Source organism: Dipodomys merriami, unplaced genomic scaffold (assembly GCF_024711535.1).
Source record: "Dipodomys merriami isolate MVZ:Mamm:240054 unplaced genomic scaffold, mDipMer1.0.p SCAF_99, whole genome shotgun sequence".
In the NCBI taxonomy this organism is placed as follows: Eukaryota; Metazoa; Chordata; class Mammalia; order Rodentia; family Heteromyidae; genus Dipodomys; species Dipodomys merriami.
In genome coordinates, this window is record NW_027206612.1 from 924,173 (window position 1) to 951,681 (window position 27,509).

Genomic DNA, 27,509 nt, shown 5'->3' on the forward strand with positions numbered 1-27,509 from the left:
GAATGACAGATTATCCTGTGAGGGCGTCACCTCCAAAATTAGGGGAACAGCACAGGGAGGTTCGGGTGTAGTTTTGAGACTCTCGGGCACTGCCAGCAGGGCACGGGCCTGCATGGTAGAGAAGGGTCCTCCTTGGTGCACAGGAAACTGGTGAATTCTAGGCATGGGCCTCTCTGCCAGGGGCTGTGCACCCGACCCGCTGTGGTCAGGATTGGGACTTGGGAAACGAACCGAGTAGGGAGCGAGAGAGTTGAGCATGGCATCCATAAGGGTTACAGGGTACATAACCCTCAAATACAATTCAAAAGCTTACGACCTGCCGTGGTCTAGCTGCAGGAAGTGGGGTGGGAGCAGACCTTAAAGACAATGGAGGAGATGTAGGCGGGAGAGAAGAGAAGCAGCTAGAATCAGAGTCCGGGGTGGAAAAGGAGGATGGCAGGCCACTCCAAGAGAGTTCTTCAGAGAGACGGCCAGGCTGGCACTGGCTTCTCTGTAGAGACGGAGGTGGGCCCAGGAGTGTCATGAAGAAAGCCTTCTGATTGTGTCCTTGGGCATTTTACTCTGATGCTCTAAATCCTTCAGTGGCTCCGACTGCCAGGCAACACGGCACCCAGGCGTCTCCAGGTCCAGGCATGCTCTTCCCGATAGTTCTAAGCCCGCACAGGCCCCGGCTCCTCCCGCAAAGTGCTTTGATCTGAACCCTTCCTCTGATGTGGCTGGACCTGGCTTCCTGTCCCTTGCCTTGAGCTTCCAGCCGGATTGGTCAATGAGAAGCACTTCCCTGCTTCGGGTGCTCATTCTGCTTTGCAAGCTCAGGAGCGCCCAGAGCCCTGCCCCCTCCTGGGAGCTCTGTGTGGGGAAAGCAGCAGCAGAACCCAGGCCCTGCTCGCCCCCCTCTGAAGCACAGCTGCTGGCAGAGAGCAAGAGAAGGGGTGACACTGTCCAGAGAGAAACGCACCTACTACCTCACTTAGCTGCAACCCCTCTGCCTTTCTACATCACCTGCATAGTATCGCCTTTACGATAACAGTGTAAAAAGTGAATTTAAAAAGGCCAGCCGGTCCTTACTTCATCCAGCTACCCCTGATAGGACCCCTGTGTCCAGGACACAGGACCAGCAAGCAGCCCCTGCCACCAAGGACACCCAGGTGCTTTTGAGGAGATGAAACACAGGAGGAGAGAGGAGGCCAGTGAGTGGGGGGGGGCGTGGGGGGGACCAGGAGGGGACGCCCCGTTCCAGATGGAGAGCAGGAGACTCGATGTTCTCACATAGGACATGGGGCCTGAACAGGGTGGGACAAGGGCAGCCTGGACAAGCAGGGCCGGGTGTAGACAGGACGCAGAGGGTCGCGAGGACGGATGTATGTAACAGCAGGTGCAGGGCCACAGAGAGGCAGAAGGGAGCTTTGCTCCTGAGAAGCTTTGCTCCTGGTGGTGTGGCTAAAGCAAGGGGAAGGAGATGGCTTGGCCCAAGGGCAGAAAGCTTACAGTCCCGCGCTGCTGGGGCTCTCTAAGCCCACAGTAGGCTGTGGTAAGGACACTGAGGAACACCAATCCTCTTTGTCAGCTGAAAGCGCTTTGTAATAAAAACAAAGTGCAACAGACCCACAGGACCATCCGCAGGTCCCCTGAGAACAAGGCACAGGCATGACGCCGGTCCGCAGAGGACATGAGGGACCGGGCAGGATCCAAGCCCAGGAGCCGGGCAGGAGAACGAGGCCTTTCTAGGCAAGTGTTCACGTTGTGGCTGCCCAAACCACAAGAAGAAAGGGAACTTCAGGTCATGGGCTCTGTCATGTGTTGGCTTTCGTTAGCACAGAGACCACTGCGGGCCCCAGGATGGGGCCTGAGGGTCCCTCAAGTGATGGCTACATGTGGACCTCACTGCTGCTGTCTTACCCTTCACAAACTTGGGTCCTTTTGTGACGGGCCATAGAACCCTTTAGGACGCTCATGGGACTGAGGGCTCCTGTGCCCGGGGCCTGTGCCCACCTGTGTGATGTCTGCGTGACAGCAGGCCGCCCTGGGGCCCCAGCAGGGCGCTGTGTGGCTCACTGGCAGATGCGGGGTTTCCAGGTGTCTTCTCTGCCAACAGGGGAGGGTATGGCAGTGTAGATGGCCTCCTTACAGTTTCCGTGTTGCTCACGTGCCTCCTAGCAGTGTCGCTGGCCAGGAAGCCACTGCTATCACAAGCTCTAGAAGACTTGGCTCATTTCTAGCCAATACATGTGCTGACTACACTTAATGTGACCACCCAGGTGACACAGAGAGGATGACTGCAGTTATGCCTTGCTCTCCCCCTCTTCTGTGGCACCTACCCTTGCAGCCCAGCCGCCATCTTGGTGGGAAGCTCAGGCCACATGAGGAGACAGGGAAAGGGTATCTGACCAACAGGTGGAATTCTGTCTGTCCAAACAGTACATTCAACTTTTAACCTACAGTGCTTCAGACTGTGGCCTCCATTGGGAACCCAGTCTTTGTGGATATAATCAAGCAAAGACATGATTAGTGGGGTGAGCCTTAACCTGCTATGACTATAATCCTTACCTATACAGGGAATTTGAACCCAGAGACTGACATGCATAGGGAACAAAGTGTGAGGACATGGAGAGAAGGTGGCCACGTGCAGGCAGAGGGCTTGAGTGGCACATCTCAAGCCAAGGACTGTGAAAGAGGGTGGAGGGAGGGAAGGAAAAAAGGCAAGGAGGAAGGAGGGAGGGAAAGGAAGGAAGAAGGAAGGAGGGAGAAGGGAGGAGAGAGGGAAGAAAAGGAAGAAGGGGGAGGGAGGAAGCAAAGGAGGGGGGAGGGAGGCAGGAAGGGGAGGCCAGCAGGTTCCAGAGGAAGCATGGTCTTGGCCAGTTTGCAGAGCTTTGTCCCAGCAAAGCAGACACCACAAAGCAGAAATGGCAGGAACACTGAAGCTGTAGGTGCCCCAAGGAAGGGCAACGCCAATAAAGCCAGACCAACTCTCAGGACCACGGGCCAGCAAGCAGAGGTGCTTGGGTCAAATCAGGCCACCGTCCATGACATCTTTGCAGGATAAGGAATGGAACATACTCTTACTACTTATTGAGGCAGCCACCCCTGGGGGTGGATCAGACCCCAGTGCAGTCTGCCTGGGGTGTGCAAATGTGTGTGCCTTTGGGCCTCCGGTGGAGCTGACTGCTGCAGAGAGGCCACAGTGTCGGTGGGACCCTGGTGCTTCCCAAGTGCCCCTCGCAAGTCAGGCAGTGCACCTGCTGCAGGCACAGATGTGCAGCTCAGCGAGGCGCCGGGCGCCGGTGGCACACGCCTGTAATCCTAGCTACTTGGGAGGCTGAGATCTGAGGATGACAGTTTGAAGCCAGCTCACACAGAAAAGTCTGTGACATGCTTATCTCAAATTAAGCAGCAAAAGCTGTGGCTCAAGTGGCAGAACACCAGCCTTGAGTTTGAAAGAGCTAAGGGACCACATCCAGGCCCTAAGTTCAAGCCTCAGTCCTGGCTGAGGAGGAGGAAGAGAAAGAAGATCTTTATTCAAAGTCTAAGCATCACTTTGCACAAGGGCCTTTATCACCTCCCCAAGCTGCGGACATCACCGAGTCCGAAGTAACTGCATTCCTCACTCTCTCTTCCTTTTACCAACTTGCTGACCTCAGCCCCTGCTACAAGGTTCTTTGCTACAGGGAGCACCAGGATTAATAAACTATGGTCAGCAGACAGACAGATCACAGCCAAGGTCATAAAAGTCTGATGTCAGAGACACTCCGAGTGCGAATTGGGCAGAGATTGCCTCGAACCCTGGTCAAGGCGTAAGTTCAGCCCAGTGAGGGGCTCTTTCCAGATTTCTTTCTGTATAGCAGACCCTCAACCAGCTTGTTAATCTAGAAACACACATACACATGCATGCACACGTACGCACACACACTTCCTCTCTCCCTGTGAGAGTGAAGTCGTGGGTAGCCACGACTCTTACCTGCGTCCGATGCCAGATCACGGATGCGCGGGAGTGGCCCAGCTTGTTCCGGCAGGGCCCCTTATCATAATGGATCAGGAGGAAGTCGTCCTGCGAAGCACAGACAAGGCAGGGGTGAGTGGGGGTCAGCGTGGATCACCACACTGAGTGTTCTCTATGTGTGGGATAGGGGGTGGCAGCCGGGGAGGCCCACATGGCACTCCCGGCCACCAGAGGGAGCTGACCAGCTCTCACTTTGCGGCCCAAAGAAGGGGCTGGGAAATGGAAGCATTTCCAGAGTGTAGAAAAGAGGATGTTGCTGGAAACACCAAGAAATGATGGTTTCTTTACATAGAAATACTGATCTCTCTGAGGTCCCCTTGTAAAAGATGCATCAAATTATCACACACCTAAATAAGAATGATAATTGTCAATAAATTGTTCAAAACGTTGAACTATCTGAGAGAGAGAGAGAGAGAGAGAGAGAGAGAGAGAGAGAGAGAGAGAGAGAGAGAGAGAGAGAGAGAATGTTGAATACACAAGGCTCAGGCAGGCACGGGGATCTGCCTGTTGGATCCCACGCGATGGGTTTCTGCAGCTCCTTCCAGCACCCCACCTGGGAAGTGCTGCCCATCAGCACACGTGCCCAGTGCTGTTCCAAGCACCTCCTCCCACGATTTCTGTTCAGAGTGTGCACAATCCCCTCCTGTCTCATAGAGCGTCTAGTTCATGCCTTCCTCCACCCGCACGCAGCTCACCCGCAACTTCCCATCACCGGACCCTCAGCTGCCCGGCTCCACAAGGCAGATCCAACCTGCCCGGTCACTGCCCGAGGCAGAATCCCCACGGGCATCCCAGCATGCAGAGAACACTCAGCTGCACCTGCACCTGGGCCCAGCCCAACCTACCCAGACCAAGCACCAGTCAGGACAGGCATGTTTACTCATTTTACTGACTGCAAATAAGCAGGAAACCCAGGTGATAAGAGAATCAAGGCGCTTTGCTGAAATCAGGCAGAGACAGGGAACAGATGGTGTCTTCTGGTCTTCAGATCAAAAAGGCAAGAGTCCTGTAGTGGCCTAGACCAGGCCTGGCCTTCTCCTAAAGGCTGGGCGCCCCTGGTTACCGGTGCCTGGTGAATGAGCCCTCACTCAGCCCACACCGCCAGGGGCACAGCGGCTCCACCCAGGGCCCGCTGCTTGTTCTCAGCTACCGCAGGCCTCACATCCATGATAAAGTAATTTTTCTGGGAAAAACAAAATTGTTGAGGCAGCAGATAAGAGAGTCTGTGGCTGGTATAAGCACGTATAAGATCCACCCTGCCTGAGAAACACCCCAAGACTCCTAATCCCACACCCCACGACCATCAGATCAAAAAGCAGGAATAATGCCCTGCAGTCAGACAAATGGGTGTCACAGCCCGATGACAAGGCAGATGCTTGCCAAGCAAAATGAAATTCCCCTTCATGGAACATGTGCAGTACGCGCTTAGCTTATCTTTAAGCGAATACTTGGGACCCCTAATCAAGGCCTCGTGTGCTGCTTATCATTAACATCACCATAACAATGCATTCTGGGAATGTGCAGTTGAAAAACTGTCATATAAACACACTTGCCACTCAAAATTTTCCGTCATGAATTGCACCCCCCCTTGCTTCCTCCCCTCTCCTCCCACCCAAGAGAGAAACCCTGCAACCCTGCCCTAGTCTCCCCACATCATTGTCCCCACATCATTACTCAGGGCTCGCCGGCTCCAGGCGGCTACCATGCTGTGGAGTATATTACCACGTTACTTTTACGTCCACAAACCTGTTCTTTCTCTTATTACTGGCACACCTAACAAATACCACCACCCTCCAGTAACAGTATACTAAAATGATTTATGTTGCCAGGCACCAGCGGCTCATGCCTGTCATCCTAGCTACTCAAGAGGCTAAAATCTGAGGATCATGGTTCAAAGCCAGCCCGGACAGGAAAGTCTGTGAGACTCTTATCTCCAATGAACCACTAGAAAACCAGAAGTGGCTCTGTGACCTCAAGTGGTAGAGCACTCGCTTTGAGCTGAAGAGCTCAGGGACAGCGCCCAGGTCCAGAGTTCAAGCCCCATGACCGACAAAAAGAAAAAGAAAAAAGAAAATGATTTATGCAACATGGTATATAACTCTTAGGTAATAACTATATAATTCATACAAATAAAATACTCAATGCTTTTAAGAAGGGTAGATATTTGTGACTCACAAGACTCACAAAATACTTTTGTTTCCATGCATATTATTTATTTTGTTCTTCTATCATACATTAATTATGTTTTATTGTGACATTTCCTTCCCTGCATACAACACACTTTGATTGAATTCATCTTCTCTATTACTAATGCTTAGCCTCTTCCTTCCATGGTTCTGGGGCTTGAATTCAGGGCTCTGCCCTCGCTAGGCATGCACAGCTATAAACTTTCTGCTGAGCCAATGCTTCTGCTTTCTCAAAGGTCCTGGAAGGCCGGGTTTGCATTTTCATTTGAGTCTCTGTACTTTATTGGGTTAGGGTCCACTTGTGCTTTTCTGTCTATGGTGTTCATTTTATTTGGTGTCTGGTGCATACATGTTTACAATATATCTCTTCATGTTGAGTCATTCCTTCATCAATATCAAGTAAAATTCTTTGCCTCTTCTAGTTTTGGCTTCCATTGTACTTTCTCAGAAATGAAGACAGCCGCTCCTGCTTATATCTAGTCTGTACATACTTGGAAAATCTCTACCCATACTTCGGCTTTAATTCCGTCTTTACTTGCATAGCATATTTCTTATAGGCAACAAATGATTGCTTTTTAACCAAATCTGCCACTTTGTATATTTTGTTTATAGAACTAAGACATTCAAAGTTATGCCTGAAAGGTATGTAATAATTTCTGTTTGATCATTCCCTACTTTCCATTTGCTCATCTACTCATCTACAGGTGATTCTTTCTTGTATTTCCATCATTGTTTACACTACTCCTCTGCAAGTTTGATTTCTTTAAGCCAACCAAGTGACCATGACTTCGTTTAGCTGCAATTTATACAAAAAGGTTCCATTGCTTCTTTGCTTATAAGGCCCATACTGCTCAGTATAGTTATCTGGGTTGACAGTATTTTCTTTCAAGGCTTGTAAAGATCATTCCATGTGTACCTTGCTTGTGATACGTATGTTGAGGAATCTGCTATTATTCTGAGAGGTGACTTGGTACTTGTTTTCTGCAGCTCTAATTATGCTCTGCTTGTTTTATATGCCTAGCATTGTATAAAATGCCTTCAAGAAGTTCTTTTCTTGCCTTTTCCCTTTAGAGTCCCAGGAGCCACTGCGGCAGGATGCCCATCTGTTTCTCAAGAGTTTAGATATTTGCTGCTATTCATTCACTGTGCATTTTCATGCCTTTGCTGGTACTTCTTCTATGCCCATCATTCATAGGTTTAGTCTTTCACCCATGTCCTACACATTCACTCATAGTTCTTTTTAACTCTTGGAGTCACCTGCATATTTTAGTACATCTGTGCCTTTTCTTCAAGCCCTGGGGAGATTTTCAACTGAGTTTTTATTTGATTTATTGAGGTTTTTAGTTTCAAATTTTTAATTGACTCTCCAGAATTTCTGTGTATTTAATTCTTTTATGTCTCACATTGTCTTCATTTCATCCAGCCCTCTTCAGATTCATGTCCTCTTTAACCAATCATTCTTAAAATTACAAAAGCTATCTAAAGTTACGAAGTTATTACTGTGTCCTCTGGTGTACAGTCCTCGGGGGTATAGTTGTTGAGTTTTACAGGAGTCACGCCGTCTCATTTTTTCACATCTATTTCTTTGGTTTGATGCCAAATCATTGGCTGGGGAGTTGTCTCAGCATTCAGGCAGGACAATGTGTGGTGGGCTGAGCTGCTATTGCTCACCACTGGCTAGGGGTTTGGCTCAGTAGCCAAGCGTTCATTCATGCTCAGGCACTGGTCCCAGTTGCAGGAATTGCTCAGATAATGAAAGCGAAGCAAACTGCAATCGTTTATGGAAGTATCTGCCATCTATCTCCTTGGGAGCGTTTTCACTGCAGAACTTCCCTTCTTTGTGTACGGAAGCTTTAGGTAGCTGCAGATACTTTCACAGCCTATGGGCCAGAAAGTTTTCTATTTGCTCCAAAAGGGCCCCCTTCCACTCATTACTAGCTTGTTTTTCTAGAATCAACAAATACCCAGGCTTAAGAGTGTTCCCCAAATATGCCACAAAGTGTTGTGCTTGGGGGGGGGAATGGGGGGATAGAGTACTGAATTCTGCACTGGCAGATTAAGAATTAAAGCCTCTCAGCTTCTGACCTTCATGCTTCCAGACCCTGCTACCAATCTCCTTTCTGTTGGCAGGAGGCAGAAACTAGAGACATCACGTGGTTTTTAAGACCTGGGTCTTGGGTTCTTGGTTCCACCTACTAGAAATCCTCACTGGAATGTAGGTTCTACAAGCATGGTTCCATGGCCTTAGATCCCACCCAGAATGTCTCAAGTAGACACTCCTTTGCTTCTTAACTATCTACTAGCCTGTTCAGAGAAGCACAGGCAAACTGAGATGAGATGAAGGAAGATGTGGAAACCATGAGGTTCAGAGGGTCTAGACTTATGTCCTTGGAGCGGAGGGTGGGGGGGACCTTCCTTAGCTAGACACAGTTTCCAATGGCTAGTCTCCATGTTTTGGAATTACTGGATGTTTCTGTGAGAATAGACACAATGGAGCATGCTCTAGACAGCAGCCATCACTGAAATGCATAAAGATTAAAAAGGAGGACTCAGCACACTAAGGTTTAAACTTGGCTGTTAAACTCTGGCTTGAAGCAACCCTAGTTTAAGCACTGAGCTTGGATTTTAGAGTCTGCAAGGCTGGATAGTGGGTCCCTTCCTGTCATGGGTTTCAAAGAGACAGTGAAAACTTCCCTGGACTTCCTCTTGAGAAAAGGAAATGATCATTCCAAATCACAGAAATGCTGCATGAGATGATGACCTCAATAAATACTAACTACTTTCTGCTGGGTGGAAGGAACTACCCTGCTGCTACAAGTAGCTCGTGCTGTGCTGGAGCCATGTGGACAGCTGAGAAGCAGCAAGGCTTCCTGGGGAGGCAGGCATGGCCAGACGCTGTCTGGAGCCATCGATGGTCCTGCAGCCCTGTGTGTGCACCAAGAAAAACCTAGGTAACTATGTCCTGAGAGAAGAGGAAGCCAGGTAGTAAGCCCTTTGGGCTCAGCTGCCCAGGGCTCACGGCTGCATCTCACTATGCAATTATGAGCTCTCCTAGAACGCTGCTTAGGTCCTTGGCTCACAGCTCACACAGTGGACTCCTGCTGTGGGGATCTGCTCCCCACAGCAACTGGGTCACTTTTCAGCAGCCCTTCATCTTCACAGGACAACAGGAAGCTCCTGGCGGTGAGGAGGCTTTGACGGGAGCAAAGGGCTGTGCTGCTGTGGTGTGGGTCAGACAGAGCTGTAAGGGAAGCAGGAACTGGGCTGTAGGACCAGGACAGGCAGTGAGGGCCACTGCAGGGGACACAGATGCCCACTGCTGTGTGGAAAGGAAAGGTGTGGGCTTCCTTCTTCTTCTCCCCTGTCCACTGGCTCAGACAGCAAAGGAGCGAACGGCAGAAACTACAGCTACTTCAGAAAGCAACCTTTATCTCCATCTATTCCTGCTTCTGCTCCTGAGTCCCAGGGGCTAATCTCCTTCCTAAGTGTAGGCCAGGCATAGGCCATTAACTCATAACTCAGTGATCAAAATGCCCAGAAAATAGAGAAATATAGAAAAGATTTTGAAGGGTGGAAATGATGCTGTCCTGCTTTAGTTGATCTTCTAAACATGACCTCAGTTGCAGCATAAAACCAAAGAACAGAAGTTCCAACTTCAGTTAAAGATAACAAATCATGTAGCTGAATCATTAGGCTTGACCCCAAAGTGCAAATGAAGCCTCTGAAATAGAAGAATGGTGATAGTTTTCCAGATTTATTCAGCTCCATCAGACTGAACAGTAAATCAAACCGTCCAAAGCTGGTAAAAAAAAAAAAAAAACAACAGGCTCTACAAAGGAACAATGCCAGGAGATGCTACCCTCCGCATTGGGTAAAAGGTGGCTTATATATCACACATCTGTTACCTCATTTAATATGCTCTCTCAAGTAGACACTCCTTTGCTTCTTAACAATCTACTGGCCTGTTCAGAGAAGCCAGGCAAACTTTCCAAGTTCGTCCGGTCTTCAGGGTTTTAAGGCCACTTTTCTGTCACCTTGGTAGGCTGAGCTGGTTGCTAAGATCCATCAGATGCTGAGGTCAACCACGGCCTCACACAGATCCTCACCCACATGGCATTAGATGGCCAAGGTAAGAACAAACAGGCAAACGCTTCCGTCACACAGGTGAACTCCCAACAATGAGGCTAAGGAGATTGAACTCACCTCCTTTAGATTAAATCCCAGGGCTTTATACTAATATTGAAGAATCGGATGCATTCACCTTTGCGGCCCAGAACAGAACAAAGATATCTTTTCATTTTTGTTGTGACCCAGGACTTGATTTACTGGGACTTTTGCCAACTGCAATGCTCAGTACATAGTTAGAGCTATATTATATTCTATATTATATTATTATTATATTTACTTATAGTCTTGAAAAGTATGTACAAATGAACTCTTCGTAAACCTGAAGCTAAGCTGTCACCATGTTGGCAAGATTCCCCCTTCCAATGTGAGCGAGGGAGGAGAACGGGAAGCTGATAGAAGCACCTAGGACAGCAGGCCTGAAACTCCAGGGCAGGGGGGACTTAGAGGGGGCTGGCTCCTGGGAAGAAGGGTCGGAACAAAGTCATGTTTTACACTGTAAGTGCTTCTGTCCAAAGCCTGCACTTGGTGCCTGCCACACAGGCAGGGAGAGGCTGCACACTCAGCATGGAAGAACTTCGGGAGAAACCCACGTTGGGCTAGAACACTCCATTCTGCACACAGAAAATGGCGTACAAGCCTTTCCCTGTCCCGTGGAGAACAGGAGTGTGGGTGTGACATGCAAAGCACCTGGTGCATCCCGGCTCACTCCACCCCTGCCTCTCCTGAACCCCACTGTCCGTCCCACTAACAGTCCCTGCTCAAACCCACCAGTTGAAGCCCTGAGCCCCTTCCGCTGTGTGGGGGTGTCAGGTTAGGTAGATAGTGAGGGTAGGATCTCATGATGCAATGACTGCTCTTCTCCTGGGAGAAGGACAGAGCCTGCTGCCTCCCCCGTGTAAGAACTCAGTGACGAGAAGCCAGGAAGGAGCCTGAAGTGGAGGTGCCCACTCTCAGACCTCCTGGCCCGAGCCCTGAGACAGACCAGGACATGGCCCTGGCTGTGGTGCCCCAACCCAGCAGGGAACCTGACACCCCTCCCCGCAACAAACCCAACGCCTCGGCCTGGCTGACCCCAAGCCCGCACCCAGCTTCCACCGCCCGCACTGCTGACGGAGCTCCTGCCTCTGACTCCATCACACCCAGCAAACTCACCTCTGCACACACACAGAATAAGATCCCTGCTGCCGGGCATCAGTGGCTCATGCCTGTCATCCTAGCTACTCAGGAGGCTGAGATCTGCGGGTTGTGGTTTGAAGTCAGCCCAGGCAGGAAAGTCCATGAGACTCTTATCTCCAATAAACCACCAGAAAACCAGAAGTGGTGCTGTGGCTCAAGTGGAAGAGCGCTTGCCTTGAGCTGAAGAGCTGAGGGACAGCGCCCAGGCCCAGAGTTCAAGCCCCAGGACTGGCACAGAGGGGGGTGGGAGAGAAAAGAAAAGAAAAGAAAAGAGAAAGACCCCTGCTGCCATGTTCTTCCATCGCAGACATAATTGCTTTCCTCCCTGGAGGAAATGGCCGCTCTGTTGATGCTCAGGCCCCGCCCCCGACCCCCCCCCCCCTACTCACATCCAGCGACTCCAGGCAGTACCAGCAGAAGGCATGCTTGCAGTTCTTGCACATCATCTGTGCGCAGCCTTCATCCCGCTCGATATACACCTTGCACTTGGGGCACCGCTTGATGGGCGCATCAGGCTCTTCCATCTTGAAAGCAGAGCTGTGTGTGACAGTCAGTGAGGGCCAGTGTGCAGGGACTGCCAGCACCCCACAGCACCAGAGGGCAGCAGGTCGGACCACCCGGTGAGCCCTGCTTCACTACAGAGACCGTGTGTGTACACGTGCGTGTGCGCGCGCTCATGTGTATGCCAGTAGTGGGACTTGAACTCACAGCCTCACCCTCCCATTGAGCTTTTTACCTCAAGGCTCAAGGTTGGTAGTAAGTTCTAGGTACTTTGCTGGGATCAGAATAAAGTAAGTTATGAACACACACCCCAACACACATATTAATCCACCTGTTTTAACTGACAGTGCTGTTCTCTGGGGAATGCTGCCTGGGTTTGTGTGGCCATGAGCATGAAGAGAGTTAATCCTCAGGTGGAAGAGATGCTGAGCAACCATGGCTTCTTTTGGGCCTAACAACTAACTGGCAGCAGGAAAAAGGCCGGGTAGACACCTCCATTTCCTGTCTATGACCTTTGCCCCAAGCCACTCTTTCCTGCGGTCACTGTGCAGCCATCTTGGAAGCACACAGAAGAAAGGAGCAGACAGAATATCTGACCAGCTGCCAGATGCAATGGCTCTTCCTGTGACACGGCTGCTCCTGACCAGTCTGTCAGATGACCACAAGACTATCACAACACCCACAGAAGCCACCTCTGAGCACGCTGGAGATCGGCACTATTTAACTCTGAACACTTTGCTCATCCAAACTCATTTATCCCTCATACCTGGGGCACTGAGCTGAGGGCCTTCACACCTGGAGCACTGAGCCGAGGACCCTCCTACCTGGAGCATTGAGCCGAGGGCCTTCACACCTGGAGCACTGACCCGAGGGCCCTCACACCTGGGGCACTGAGCTGAGGGCCTTCACACCTGGAGCACTGAGCTGAGGGCCCTCACACCTGGAACACTGACTCAAGGGCCCTCACATCTGGAGCACTGACCTGAGGTCCTCACACCTGGAGCACTGACCTGAGGGCCCTCACACCTGGAGCACTGAGCTGAGGGCCCTCACACTTGGAGCACTGAGCCGAGAGCCCTCACACCTGGAGCACTGAGCCGAGGGCCCTCACACCTGGAGTACTGACCCTAGAACCCTCACACCTGGAGCACTGACCTGAGGTCCTCACATGAGCCTGGAGCACTGAGCCGAGGGCCCTCACACTTGGAGCACTGAGCCGAGGGCCCTCACACCTGGAGCACTGAGCCGAGGGCCCTCACACCTGGAGCACTGAGCCGAGAGCCCTCACACCTGGAGCACTGAGCCGAGGGCCCTCACACCTGGAGTACTGACCCTAGAACCCTCACACCTGGAGCACTGACCTGAGGTCCTCACATGAGCCTGGAGCACTGAGCCGAGGGCCCTCACACTTGGAGCACTGAGCCGAGAGCCCTCACACCTGGAGCACTGAGCCGAGGGCCCTCACACTTGGAGCACTGAGCCGAGAGCCCTCACACCTGGAGCACTGAGCCGAGGGCCCTCACACCTGGAGTACTGAGCCGAGAGCCCTCACACTTGGAGTACTGAGCCGAGGGCCCTCACACTTGGAGCACTGAGTCGAGAGCCCTCACACCTGGAGTACTGAGCCGAGGGCCCTCACACCTGGAGCACTGAGCCGAGAGCCCTCACACCTGGAGCACTGAGCCGAGGGCCCTCACACCTGGAGTACTGAGCCGAGAGCCCTCATACTTGGAGCACTGAGTCGAGGGCCCTCACACCTGGAGTACTGAGCCAAGGGTCCTCACACCTGGAGCACTGACCTGCGACCTCCACCCCTGCTGCGTCCCTCCCTCTATCCAGCTTGTTCCCCCCACCCAGGAAGAACAGACTCCCTGGCTGACAGTTCTGCTCGTCGGGGCAGCTGGCTTGATGAAAGCATTCCTCCTGCTCGGAGCCCAAGTCCCACACAGCAAGGCACACGCTCGCCGTGGCTCTGAGCTGGCTCTGAGCTTTCGGCTGGTGCTCCTCCGTGTGGTCACACCTCCAGCCTTTTGCTGCTTTAATTCTTTTTTCCAGATGGTTGCTTTCCACTCCCTGGGATGGAGTTGGCCTGAGACCCTCCTACCTGTGACTTACCCATAGCTTGCCTTACAGGCATGTGTGCCAGCCTCACGTTCAATGCTCCTGATCTTTGCCTCCTGAGTAGCTGGGATTAGAGGCATGAGCCGCTGCCCAGCCCTAAATTCTTTTCAATTTAAAAGCGAACTGCAGGCCAATGTGGCCTCACAGACTGTGCCTGAGAATGGACAGGGGCTGTCGCGACAGTCAGCGTTTAAAGTGCACCTCCCAGTTCCCAGGCTTCACACAGTCTCTAGCAAAGAGTCCTCACAAATTAACCATCAAATAAGAAACAGTAAGTCTGAATGAGACACAAGAAGAGGAGCAGATGCAGAGGCTGGTGCATGGACAACAGCATCCTCCGGGGGCACCTTCCGGAAGGTAGCACCCCTCCTTCCCTGAGGCCCGCCCCGCCCCCACCCGAGGCAGCCACGCTCATGGAGGGTACCTGGTCTCCCCAGGAAGGAAGGTGATCGGCATGGACTCCGAGCAGCCTTGGCCAGGGTGCCAGCTGGCTTTGCAGAGGGAGCAGAACTCGGTGCTGCAGGCTTTGCACTGCACCCGCTGCGGGGTCTGGAGCCCCGGGTCCTGCAGCTGGCACACCGCCTGGCAGGAGGACACTGGACACCATGTCCGGCAGGGGTCGAAGAGCACCTCTGGCAGAAGGAGAGAGAGCACAGGCACATCAGACGCAGCGGGACACGGGGCCGGCCCCAGCAAGACACTGCCTAACCCGCCCAGCGGTGAGGAGGCCCGGAAGTGCCCTCACACAAAATCAGCCCGCTTTCTTCCTTGGTGCTCCCTGCCCCCCCAGCTCCTCCCTGGCACCCTCAGGAAGCTCACACGGGCTGATCGTGCCCGTGGCTTTCTGGATGCCCTCTTGCTCTGCAGGCCGGGCTCACAGCCCTCAACCGGAGTCCCTACACTCTACAGAGCTGTGCCTGCCTGCCAGGCTGGGCTGTCTGCAGGCAGCACCGCGACTCCATATCTGTCTCTTCCCCCAACCCCCCAGGACTCAGCTTCCTGAAGTGAGGCCTGCATCCCCTTTGGGTCCTCACAAAGAGGCCCCATGCTCAGACAACACCAGCCCTCAGACGCGATCATTAGAAGACGCACGGGAAGGGAAGGCGACGGCTGGATTATTCTTCCAACCAGATGCTTCATCTGCCTGTCTCCTCTCCCAGCGTAATGAGTAAACGCAGCAGCAGGGTTTACCTCTAGACTTACACCCCAGTCACTAGGAAGCCTGATTTAATGGAATTAGTCAGGAGGTTTATTTTGAAAAACAGGATACAGTGCCACTCCTATTCCTTCACAACGCTGTCCAAAGCCATGTTTAAATAGAAGGTCCTGAACTGCCCTTCCTAGGCAGCCTGGCTAGAGTTTCATTGCCTGCCGCCCAACTGTCCTTCTGTGCAGCTGACACTGAATTTTCATGAGGCCCGGGCGTGGAGCACAGGGGACCCAGCACACTGCCAAGCAGCCATCGGAGGCCAGAGGACTCGGCGCTCCTTTCAAAGGCCTGCAGCTAGGCCCAGGGTTCCATGGCTGATATTAGGGCAGGATGTAACCTCAGAAAAACCTAAATCCAACTGAGGAAGCTTGGATGGTCACAAAGGTGACTTACAAACTCCAGAGCTGCAGAGCTCTGCATCTGGAGGCCAAAGGATTTCGGCAAACCTGAGTGATGGACCAGGGACAGGCAGGGGCCATGGGAGCCCCATGGTCACCTGACACACCAGCACAGGACAGGCAGCAGCTCAGCCTCCAAGCTGTGTGATCACATACACGTATGCATGCACAATGACGTGCACACATGCGTGTGTCCTGTGGGTTTCACGTTCCCCTAACACTGGGGAAACCAGAGTCCATGCAATGGCCTCATGCAGGGTGCAAACTGGGTAGAAGGCCGGGCGGGGATGAGTGAGCTTCGTGCACTCGGCCGGCTCTGAGTCTGGGTGGCATCTGCTGGATTAGAACCTGTAAGTGAAGGTTCCAGGGGACCTTAATTACAGAAGCATGGGTGGGGTGGGGTGGGGCTCAGCCCCACTTGCTAAGCTCTGATTCGCGTGAGCACCCCTGCCTCTTATCTAAAAATGGTGAGTGAACTCCTGAAGAATGTCATTGACGGGGAGCACAGGGGACAAGGCAGCGCCGGGTAATACAGGCCTCAGGAGCCTGGGAGCTGCCTTCCTGTCTGACTGGCTTCATGGACCAGGCCAGACCCGCAGTATCTGACAGCCAACTGTCAGCTGTGGGCAGCTCCCACAGCCTCTAACCTCGGGACCCTTGTCCTGTCTGAGGGCCTGTCCCGTATGCGTGCCCTTCTATGATGGCCCCTGGTTGTTGGTGGTGGGAACACGGGGCGCGGGGCAGAGAGCTGAGGGGACCCAGTCCAGGAGAGGAAGGAGGTGCATACCCCCGCAGGGCTGGGGCGCCAGGCTGCCTGCCACCTGGGAGAACTTAGGCCAGTGAGGGAGGAAAAGTTCTAGCCACTCGCCTAGCCCGGGAGCCCCAAGCCGCTGGCTCTGCCTGGCAGAACCTGTGTCCCCTGCTTTCGCCCAGGACTTTCCCTCCCCCCCCACCCGCCTACCTTCCCCCTGCCTTCTCCCTCTGCCCGCTGCAGGGGAGAGCCCCAGACTACCCACACAGCTCCTCACGCACACTCCATGGGGTGTCAGGCTCTGACCCATGACACAGGGAAGACGCCCAGGTCCCGCTTCCTGCCCAATGAGACCCTGTGAGCAGTGCCAGCACACAGGAGGTGGCCTGCCTCAGACTCCCGGGGGTGCTGTGATCTGCCCAGCCTCCCTGCATCCCGGAAATCTGAGGTCTGGAGGAACCAGACACCCAGAGCTGGTCTTCTCCATGTCCCTCCCTGTGTTCATACAATGGGAAGAGGCCATCTCATCTCCCCTGCATGGAAGACCCTTCTCCAGGGTGTGGAGGGTAAGGGAGGCCTGGGGAGGGTTTCCATGGTGATGACTCCACTCCTGCAACCCTAACTGGTCCCATGGGGTTGTCACACATGGAGAGAATCCACAGGGCAAGATGGCCTGTCCAGAACAATCATCTGCCATCATGCCAACTGCCGTCAGCCTTGCTGGGCTGCGGGGTACATCCCAGACAGCATGGCTGGCAGCTCCAGGTTTAGATGTCTGCCAGTGCCCACGGTCCAGCAGCGGCTGCGGTGGGTACACAACGGCCAGAGCCCAGGCCTGCAGCAGGCCTCAGCCACGTGCTTTTCCCACAGTGTCTGTGGAAAACAGGGCCATGGCAAACCCGGCCCTCGGCGTGCTCTGTGTCTTCCAGAGCACATTTCTCTACTGTATTTTGTTTACAGATAGGGGAAATGTTTGCAAACAAGGCAAACAATGTGTTTTCTGAAATGGCGGGAGAAACGACTCCTAATTCCAGCCTCCCATAGATGTGTTCGTGGCACTATAATTTGTGTTCGGAGCACTATAATTCGTGTCATGGCACGATAATCCATGTCATGCCGCAGTAATTCGTGTGTGGGAGACTGGAATTGTGGTTAATTTCTCAACTAACCTTAATGAAGCAAGCCCCCAAGAGATCTCTAATTATCAAAATGTCTGATGCTTCAAAGAAACGGCTGACTTTTTTGAAATCGATTTTACTTTTAAAGCAACCCCCCTCCCCTTCCGCCCCTAGTCACAAACTCTGGCTGCCACTGTGCTGCCTGCCTGGAGAGCGGGGAGGGAGGGCTCACACATGTGGGGGTGGGATCCCAGGAGCCGTTGGTTCTTATCAGAACTGTCAGTGGTCAGTGGTGGGCACACCACATACTGCTTCACTTCTCTGAGCCTTCCTTTCTTATCCTTTTCCCTTCCTTCCCTTCCTCTTCTCCTCCCCTCCATCTCTTTCTTCCTACCTTTCTTTTTCTGTTGAGCCAGTACTGGGGCTTGAACTCAGGGCCTGGGCACTGTCCCTCAGCTTTTTTGCTCAAAAGCTAGGAGTGCTCCACCACGTGAGCCACAGCTCCATTTGTGGCTTTTGGTTGGTTAACTGGAGATACAGTCAGTCTTAGGGACTTTTCTTCCCTGGCCGGCTTTGAACTGCGATCCTCAAATCTCAGCCTCCCGAGTAGCTAAGGTTACAGGTGTGAGCCATGGGTATCCACCTAATTATGCTTTCTTTAAAAAAAAAAGTCCTAAAGCCAAGACTCAACTTCAGCCCACCTTGGACCAGCGCCTCTACCGTAGGTAGGCTAGAGAACTCCAGCAGCTCCATCCCTATGTGGCCAGAGGAGCTTCCATACAGACATAGGGACATGGAGAGAAAACACCCCTCCTTGCAGGTGGTCATGCAAACAGACGCAGCAGGGTGGGCACAGCTGGGCCTCGCCAGGCCTGGTCATCACTCCACGGACGTGTGAACCAGCCAGCCACACCGGGGAGGGCAGGTGCTCAGGGAGAAGAGGAGCCTGTCTCCCCACCGCCCTCCACTTCTGCTGGCCAAGGTCTGGGCTGGGGAAGTAGAGAGGTGTACGGGAAAATCCAGGCTAAGCCGATGTACCAGGGCAATGCAAAGACATGGTGGCAACTTAACCTTGCTCTTGGGCTTTGTGGATGTTGTTGGAAAATCATTGAAATTCGTCTCTTCCTAAGACCTCCTCCTCTGACTGTGCTGGCAGGGAGGGAAGGAGGTAAACATTTGCCTTCTTTCTGGTGGTATCTCCAGGCTTGTGCAAGGGCCCGGATGTAATCCAAAGCCATATTTTAACTCCCAACATTCTCACATTTCATTTAGACAGCACTTTTGCAACATGTCTAAGTCCTTCATTTAAAAAAAAATAAACCTTTAGTGTAACGTTTGTAAAATATTTTCAAGGGAGAGGTTTGAGGGGTATTTTCCTAACCTAAGTCAAGTTGGCTTCACTTTGATGCAAGATAAAAGAAAAAGTACTTTAAAAAAAGCTAAAATTAATAGGTAGGAAAATTTACCCAGCTGCATTTTAAAATTAATTTCATGTCATTGAAAGTTCATACTCTTAAAACTCAAATAACCCCTCCCCCTCCCCACAGTTCCTTTCAAGATTCTCTCTGGATAATGTTTTCAGATAGGGCAAAAGTCCCAGAAATCCAAGTTAGTTGATTTATACCTAACCATACTGAATTTAGCACTGTATCACATTATAGTTAAGGTATAAACTTCCACAGAGCAAATGATATATGGCATTTGAAGAAGTGGTTTTCAGGCATCATCATGCATGCCTGTAGTATCAACTAACTGGGAGATGGAAACAAAAGGCAATGCTGGAAGCCAGCCTGCACAAAAATGTTCATGAGGTCCTGTCTCAAAACAAGCCAGGTATGGTGCTATGCTGGTGTAAATCCCAGCAAATGGAGAGGCAAGGATTGTGGTTCAAGGTCAGCATGGGCAAAAGGCAATCAGCACCAAGACCCCTCAACGGTTTAACAATTCCAATGTCCAGAGAATGTCAGGAATGCACTCCTCCTTTGCTTATTTTTCCTGTACTCTCTCTCTTTCTTGACTTTTTCATTGATGACTAGTGCTCTACCACTTGAACTACATCTCCACCTCCAGCTTTTTGCTGGTTAATTAGCAATGACAGTCATAACAGACTTTCCTACTCAGGCTGGCTTCAAACAAACCTTGGCCTTCAGATCTCAGCCTCCTGAATCGCTAAGATTACAGATGTGAACCACTGTGCCTATTTTCCAGTAGCTTCTTATGGTTGTCAGCTGACAGATCCTCTTACCTCCCAAACAAAGTCCCCTCAAACGAGCCACATTCTGGTACAGACATCATAGCTGGATCATTTTCCAGGCTACCTACCTCTTTCAAATTGTAGCTTTTTATATCTTTGCATAATTTCAGCTGCAACCATGCACTCAATCTAAAAGAAAAAGACATGAACAAGTTGTGCAACAAGCAGAGTGCAGGAATATAATGCAACATAACCCTCTCTGCGCCCTCTCCCCCCGGCCAGAAGCCTGGCAGGACAGGGCCTCTCAGCCACAAGCACACATGCACACGTACCTCACTCTCCTGAAGGTGGCCCTGTTTAGGACAGGCAGCGTCAGGACAGCTAATCGCAGTTTCTAGCCCTTCTTTGATCAAGAGCTCAACATACTGTTTCAGGCACTGGTAGAAAAACAGAAGAGAGTCTGTTAACATCTTTACTTCCTGAAAGCTGAGGACACAATGATGCACTCAGAGAACAATCGAAGCCAAGTGCCAGTGGTTCACACCTGTAATTCTAGTGAGATCTAAGGATCACAGTTTGAAGCCAGCCCAAGCAGAAAATCCATGAGACTCTTCTGTCCAATTCATCAAAGGAAAGGCCTGAAGTGGTGCTGTGGCTCACATAGTAGAGCACTAGCCTAGAGCAAAAGGAGCCAAGGGACATGCCCAGGCCCAGAGTTCAAGTCCTAGCCCAGGCCCAGCAAAAAAAAAAAAAAAAGATGGGTCAAGGGCTGAGCCTGGTAGCTCATGCCTATAATCCCAGTTTTAGTCAGAAGGCAGGGATGGGATGGAGGGATCATGGTTTGGAGCAAGGAGCAATTCCAGGGGAAACACTAGTATTTCAACAATAAGGCTGGATGCAGAGGTGCATGCCTGTCATCTCAGCTAGACGGGTGGCACAGGTAGAACTGGGTGGTCATAGGCACAAAATACAAGACCGTGTCTAAAAACAGTGAAAGCAACAGAACTGAAGGTATGGTCCAAGTGACTGAGTGATTGTCTAGCCAGTGTGAGGCCCTGAATTCAAGCCTCAGCATTACATGTGTGTGTGTGCATGCATACACACACACACACACACACACACACACACACACACACACACACACACAACCACCAGTCAAGTGTCCTATTCCTTATCATTTTATATTTTCCCTATGCAGCTCATTACAACCCTAGGTACATTCATTTGGTGAGTATTTACGGGGTGTCTGCTCTGCATCGGGGTTAGCTCTGGAGGGTGGATCGTGAGCTGAGGCTCCAGCAAGTCCACACCCAGCACCAGGGCACAGGGCCGCCAGTGTGGTAGACAGCGAACCTGCTCACAGGCATGGCCTGCGTCCACTCCGGGCCAAGGTCCTGTGTCTTCTGCATACTTTCTCTGGCACCCTTTGGTTGTACAAGAGGGCTTCACTCTGACACACCCATAAATGCCGACAATGATCAGAGACATGTCCCCCGGCACTGCCCCTCACCCTCGCTCCAGCGCCGTGCTACGTTCTTTATCTTCCATTCTTGTAGTTAACCCTTAGAACACTGAGGAAAAGCCTGGCCATCTCATCATTCTCCTGTGAAATTCCACCACCCAGTAAGGAACCCATTGCTTTAACCAGATGTGAGCTCACATTTACTTGGCTGACACACACATGCTTTCCTGGAGGACCAGGTCATGTGCAACGTCCATCATGGCATCCTGGGCCGTTACTGACCACTGACCTTTCCTGGGGGGCAAGATAGGAAAATCTGAATGGAGCCAGTCAAAGACAAGCACAAGCTAATGGGAAATATGTCGTGGCTCTTCTCAGTTCTGATTTGCTCTTGCTTTATAAAGTATGCTAGCCTTAGAAATTCAATGTTTAACTGAAAGCACATTTTTTTCCCCTTTTTGTGCCAGTTCTAGGGCTTGAACTCAGGGCCTGTTGTTCTTGTTCGGTGTTGTCACTGAAGGTGACATGAAACATACCTTCACTTCCAGGTTTTTGCTGATTAATTGGACGTAAGAATCTTGTCTCTGCTGGGTGCCAGTGGCTCACGCCTGTAATCCTAACTACTCAGGAGGCTGAGATCTGAGGATCACAGTTCAAAGCCAGCCCATGAGACTCTTATCTTCAATAAACCACTAGAAAACTTGAAGTGGCACTGTGGCTCAAATGGTAGAGCACTCGCCTAGAGCTGAAGAGCACAGGGATAGCGCCCAGGCCCAGAGTTCAAGCCCCACAACAGACAAAAAAAAAATAATATTATCTCATGGACTTTTCTGTCTGGACTGGCTTTAAACTATGATTCTCAGAACTCAGCCTCTTGAGCAGCTAGGATGACGGGTGTGTAACACTAGCACCAGTGACAATCACATGATAAAGAATGAGGAGAGGAGAAGTGTCTTCCCTGGGGAAGCTCACTTCCACAGAAGACCAGACTCCTCACAAGATCGCACCGGATCAATTTCTGATCACAGTCCCAGGCTGACGATGACACACACAGCAGCAGCACTGGTGTGGTATTATAACACAATTAAAGTACTGAGCAAATTCGTCAAGAAAAACACTTACGCTGCTGCGTGCACTCCTAAGCCATTACCTCCTCCTAAGATACAGACTGCATTCCATTACACAAAGGCAGATGAAGGAAGGGGCCAGCTGCGGTTCTCCCCTCCACCACTCTTGTTTCTCATCTGCAATCTGGAATAATTTTGTCTACCTTAGGTAGAGTTGTAAAAGAGCCAAAAAATACATGGGGAAAAAACATATGCTTAGTATGTAAAGGATAATTTCATCAAATATTGAAGCAAAGCAGAATATTTCCTTCATCAAAGACTCCAAGCTGGGTATGGTAGTTCCAGCCTGTATCCCAGCTACTCAGCAGGCAGAGAAAGAGAGAATCTTGGTCTGAGATCGATGCAGACAAAATGTTAGCAAGACGTCCTCTTTAACGGTAGAGTGAGAGTGGCGATAGGTTTCTGTCATCCACTCTGTGAGGTAGAGGTGAATAGGAAGTTGTTGGTCCAGGCCAGATCAGGAAAAAGCAGGATGCTCTTAGAAAAATAATGAACACACTCAGGGCTGGGAGAGTAGTAGTAGTTCAAGTGATAGATTGCCTGCCTAGTACATTCAAGACCCTGAGTTCAAAACCCCAATGGAGTTCTGGATGGCAATTTCTTTAAAAAGTGGAAATCAGGCCATCTTCGAAGGGCCATCTTCAAGAACCATTTCTGAGGGCCAAGAGGAGGCCCTGAGACTCTGCCCAGGCTCAGCCTAGCCAGCTGACCGCAGTGGCCCAGAACTTGGATCGCTCCCAGACGCACCTATGTGTAACCCATTATTGTATACGAGCTTGAGCTCGCGTAGACAAGCCCAGTCTCGGGGTCATTAGAGGCGTGCGATGGGAGAGCTGTCATAACCACCAACATGAGGTCTCCCGGTGAGCCAGGGCACAGGACCAGGGAAGACAGGGGTGTCTCCAAATCTCCATCAGGGCCCACCCCTGGTGACAACATAGCTAAGGCATTACAAGGTTAGATGTCTGGGTTTCAGGGGTGAGAATGGCTTGCTTACAGCTGTTCACAGCTGGCAGAGAAACGGAATGTCTTGTTTGTGATATGGGTACCGGAAGGAAGGGGAAGTGCCCACGGGGGCACTGGGAGTTTGCTGCTAGACAGACTCAAGCGAACCCGGTCCTTCTAGATGGTCCACAGAACAGGTATGTGGTATGTGTGGGTCACAGCTCCCAAGACCGTAAGGTGGTACGCTTGGAACAATTCCTAGAGCACAGAACCACCCAGAGTGTCTGTTACCTCATCCATCTTTCTCCGTGACCAGTTTCTTACAGGTACATCCCTCAGCAACAAGATCGTTATGACTTTCTTTAATTAAGTTTGTCTGTATGGGGTCTCTGGAGGATAATGGGATGTCTCAAAGCCGTGGAATGCTGAAAACTGTCAATATTGGGCAGAGCAGTCTATAATGACAGAACAATACTCTCCCTAAGAAGCAAAATACAATTAACGCTGGTATGAAGGCTACACCCTGGGGAAGAGTGTAAACACCATTGTTCAAGAGCCTGCATACGGCAAGCAGAAGTGAGTCGCATCTGGATGAACGCTAATGCACAGAACTTGTACACCATCAGAACACAGCTCTGTGCAATATGCACAGTAATTACACCCATTTGTTTACGGCATAGGGACGGATGAGGCTCCGCAGTTCTGACCCTGCCACCATCAAACTGGCTGTGTTCTTCCAGTTACAAAGCAGGTCATGACTCACAAGCCATATTTTCCAATCTAATAGCAAAAAGATGTCTTGAAATAAGTACAGTACAATAAGTAAACAGAGAAGCATCTGCAACAATAAATATGCAGTTCCAAAGCAAAGACGAATACAGTTCTCTATTACTGCATCAGCAGCTTTCAGCATCCCAGTGTAAGTACCAGATTCACTGGGTCAGTCACTTTGTCTAGCTTAGCCCTATAAACAGGCATGAGAATTGTGGATGGCGTTAGGGGCACCACTGTTTTCTACTTGTGAGAAAAACAAAAACAAACACAAGGATCAGGAAAGTTAAAACCCAGTGCAAAGTCAGCTTTCTAAGTCCAGGCACTCGGCTTTAAGCCCGGTTCGCCTAACTCCAAGTTGGAAAGCTTGTGTACTTTGTTTTCTAATTGCCTGCTTTTACTTCAGTGATGGGGGAGAACAAAGGAGGGCTTGACATTGGTCAACATGTGTGGCAATCAGAAACAGATATGCTGAGTTGAAACCCCTTTGGATAACTAGTTAAAGATTTTTTGTAATTCTAAAGAACTCTTTTTTGTGTGCATGGTGATACATGCTTTTAATTTTAGCACTTGAGAGGCTGTTCAAGGCCAGCAAGGGTTACATAGCAAGACTCTACCTACAACAAATCTAAAAAGTAAAGAAGAGAGATGAGAAGGGAAGGATAGAAGGAGGGAGGTAAGCACTGTTGGAGGTGTAGTAGTGGGAATGGAAGGGATAATCAAGAGTGTGAAAGGGTGAACAAGTTCAAAGTAGTCTGTTTGCCCATTAAAAATAGAACAACTGAAATTGTCTTAAGAAGGGGAATGGGATAAGGGAGTGTGATCGAGGGGCAGGGAATTTGGGGTACATTGTATGCATGTGTGGAATGTCACAATGAATCCTCCTGCCCTGTACAACTAACGTATGCAAACAGACACTTCAAAAAACCCTCCTTCGGACACAATGATTTAGTATTCTCTGGTATCTTAGATACTTTTTCACAGGGCAAAGCATCACATGCACTTTCCAGCAGCAAGGCCTGAATGGTTGTCACCTAGAGTGCTGTGAACTTGAGCATGAGTCCAGACAGGGAGACCTGGGGAGCTAGCTTGGGGGGTGATGCAGGCTTCACACAGGCTCAGCGGAGGCTACTGCCCATGGCCCATAGCACAGTCAGGCTCTAACAAGGTAGCAAGGAGCGTTTTCTGGGTGGGATCAGGGAAGGCCTAGGAGATGGAAGTTTGGCCAGAGGGACAAAGCAATTCCAAGAAAAGAGGCTTCAGCTGTGTACAGGGAAGAAGGGGGAGGGGCGGCGAAGCCACAGAATGTTCCAGACATTTCATTTTCCACTGTGCCTTCCAACTCTTTGAAACCCAATGAGGAGACATCACTGCTGATGTGTACGTATACCTCCACCGCAGCACAAGTTCCCCGCCAGCGAGGAGTGGACCACAGAGACAGACCCACGGAGCCCACGTTGGTATCCAGTCAGAAGTGTGTCCTAGCTCCTTGAATCCCATTGGCTACTGATGACCCTTTCAACAGGAGAAATGCCCAGAAACTGGGCTTCCCGGTGCCCTCGTGGTCTAGGCTAATCAGGAATCACGATTTACAAGCTTTACATGCAGGCCAGTTAAAACAAAAGCAGCCAGACCCTCCACAGCCCTGGGTGAGGAGCAAAGCCTGAGACCACAGAGCTGGGTTTGAATCCCAGCTCACCAGCTTTACCAGCTGTTCCACAAAGACCATGGCCTTCCTCTGTCAGCCTCTGCCCCCAGAGTGGGAGGCCAGTTGGATGGTCCTAGAGCTCAGGACACTGCCCTCCAGAAGGTCTCCAGGCAGCACCCAACATTTCTGGAGCCATCTCTCCATAATGGCTGATCTGTGGATGTCTCACTTCTAGTAGATGTCAGGTTCTTTGAAAAGAACTATTTATGGTTTATCTAAAGTGCTGGTAGTAGTAAGAGGCAATCAGTGTGGCATGATCGGCATGAGAGGATGGAGGGGGGGGGCAGGGTGGACATGGAGTAGCCAGATGCCTGGCAACACGTTATTCTGCATCTCAGCAAAGGAGCCAGAGCCCTGAGGCCGGGGGCAAGCCAGAAGGCTTGCATACCACTACTGCAAAGCGGCTGAGTGGCTGAGGCCCATGCTTTGCAGGCCAGGAAGGCCGACCCTCTACCTGCACAGCCTCCACAGGGGCTGGCGGTCGACCAGACACCAGGGAACCCCATGAGAGACTCGCTGGCCAAGGAACCTAGAGCCAACAGCCACAAGCTCCCCTGTCTCATCCAACAAGAACCTTCAGGCTCGAGGCTGCAAGTCTGGTTTTACTCACAAGCCAGGGAGTCTAAACTATGAAGAATGTTCCTGAAAATTATGGGAATAAAAAAAGAAACATAAAGCTTTCTATGCATTACTCTCTGCCCTGCCAACCTGCAAACCCTCTGTTCCTGCACAAATGCGTCCTGTGCTCTCTGATACCGCAGCTTCACCACCTGCCACAGCTTTACTACATGCCACAGCTGGCCACAGTGAGGTCACCGCTGTGGGGAAGGGGCCTTCTTTCTGTGCGTGTCCAGGACCTGCATCAGGAAGGACAGCTTCCCGGGTCCCATGGCAGGCCAGAGAGGCTTCCACGATGAGTTCCCTCAATGGCAGAATGCAAAATAATATTTTTTGAAATGAACTTGAGGAAATGGAAACAAGAGATTCTTTGTTGCTCTTATTGCTGTTTCTGTTGTCTTTTCCTTTTGTCTGTTTGTCTTTGGGAGGGTAAAGGGGGACACAGAAAAGGTGAGACCAAGGGTGAACAAAGGCAGCGGTGGACTCACTGGACACTCTGCGGGAAATGAACTATACAACTTGCGGTGGGGATGGGAGGGAAAAACTGGGAGAGAGCGAGGGAAGGGGTGGTGTGGTTCAAAAAGAAATGTACTCATTGCCTGACTTATGTAACTAGAACTCCTCTGAATATCACCTCTACAATAACAATAAAATATATTTAAAAAAATACCAGGCATACTTTGCAGATACTATCCTGGATGCAAGCACTGTTTTTTAGGCCCACACAAAGCAGGGGCTCAACTGGTGGCTCATTTAGCCACTCCAGCACATTCTACAGTTCCCCCCCTACACACACCTACCACCCACTTCCTTCATCTATTTAGGCAAAATCCCTGTCACCAAAAAAATCTCTACAGCACAGTAGTCCAAAGTGGGATGGTCTGGTCCTTTCAAGACAGTAGGGAGGGCTGAGGAGCCCCAGCGCCCCACTGGGAGGGTGGAGATGCTACCAGCCCCCACTGTGGGTCAGGTGAGCGGTAGTGATTTGTACAGCTGTCACCTTCCCGGTGACACACGGGACTATGGCTGTTGGTGCCCAGTGAAGGTGTGGCCATGACAAGCAAGATGGTAGGAAGTAGCTCCTTAAAGAGCACTGCG

The 27,509-nt window shown here is 51.0% G+C and overlaps 1 protein-coding gene across 2 annotated transcripts in view; it reads right to left on the minus strand.

The window, feature by feature from the left end:
• The window catches only part of Rnf144a (ring finger protein 144A), a 104,867-nt gene that overhangs the window by 2,556 nt on the left and 74,802 nt on the right, over nucleotides 1–27,509 (minus strand). For both annotated transcript variants that reach the window (XM_070014706.1, XM_070014707.1), the window contains 5 exons: nucleotides 20,113–20,217; nucleotides 19,909–19,969; nucleotides 14,534–14,741; nucleotides 11,877–12,024; nucleotides 3,956–4,045 (listed from right to left, as the gene is read on the minus strand). In XM_070014706.1, the coding sequence (XP_069870807.1) occupies nucleotides 3,956–4,045; nucleotides 11,877–12,024; nucleotides 14,534–14,741; nucleotides 19,909–19,969; nucleotides 20,113–20,217 (612 nt within the window). The remainder of the gene's footprint in view (nucleotides 1–3,955; nucleotides 4,046–11,876; nucleotides 12,025–14,533; nucleotides 14,742–19,908; nucleotides 19,970–20,112; nucleotides 20,218–27,509) is intronic.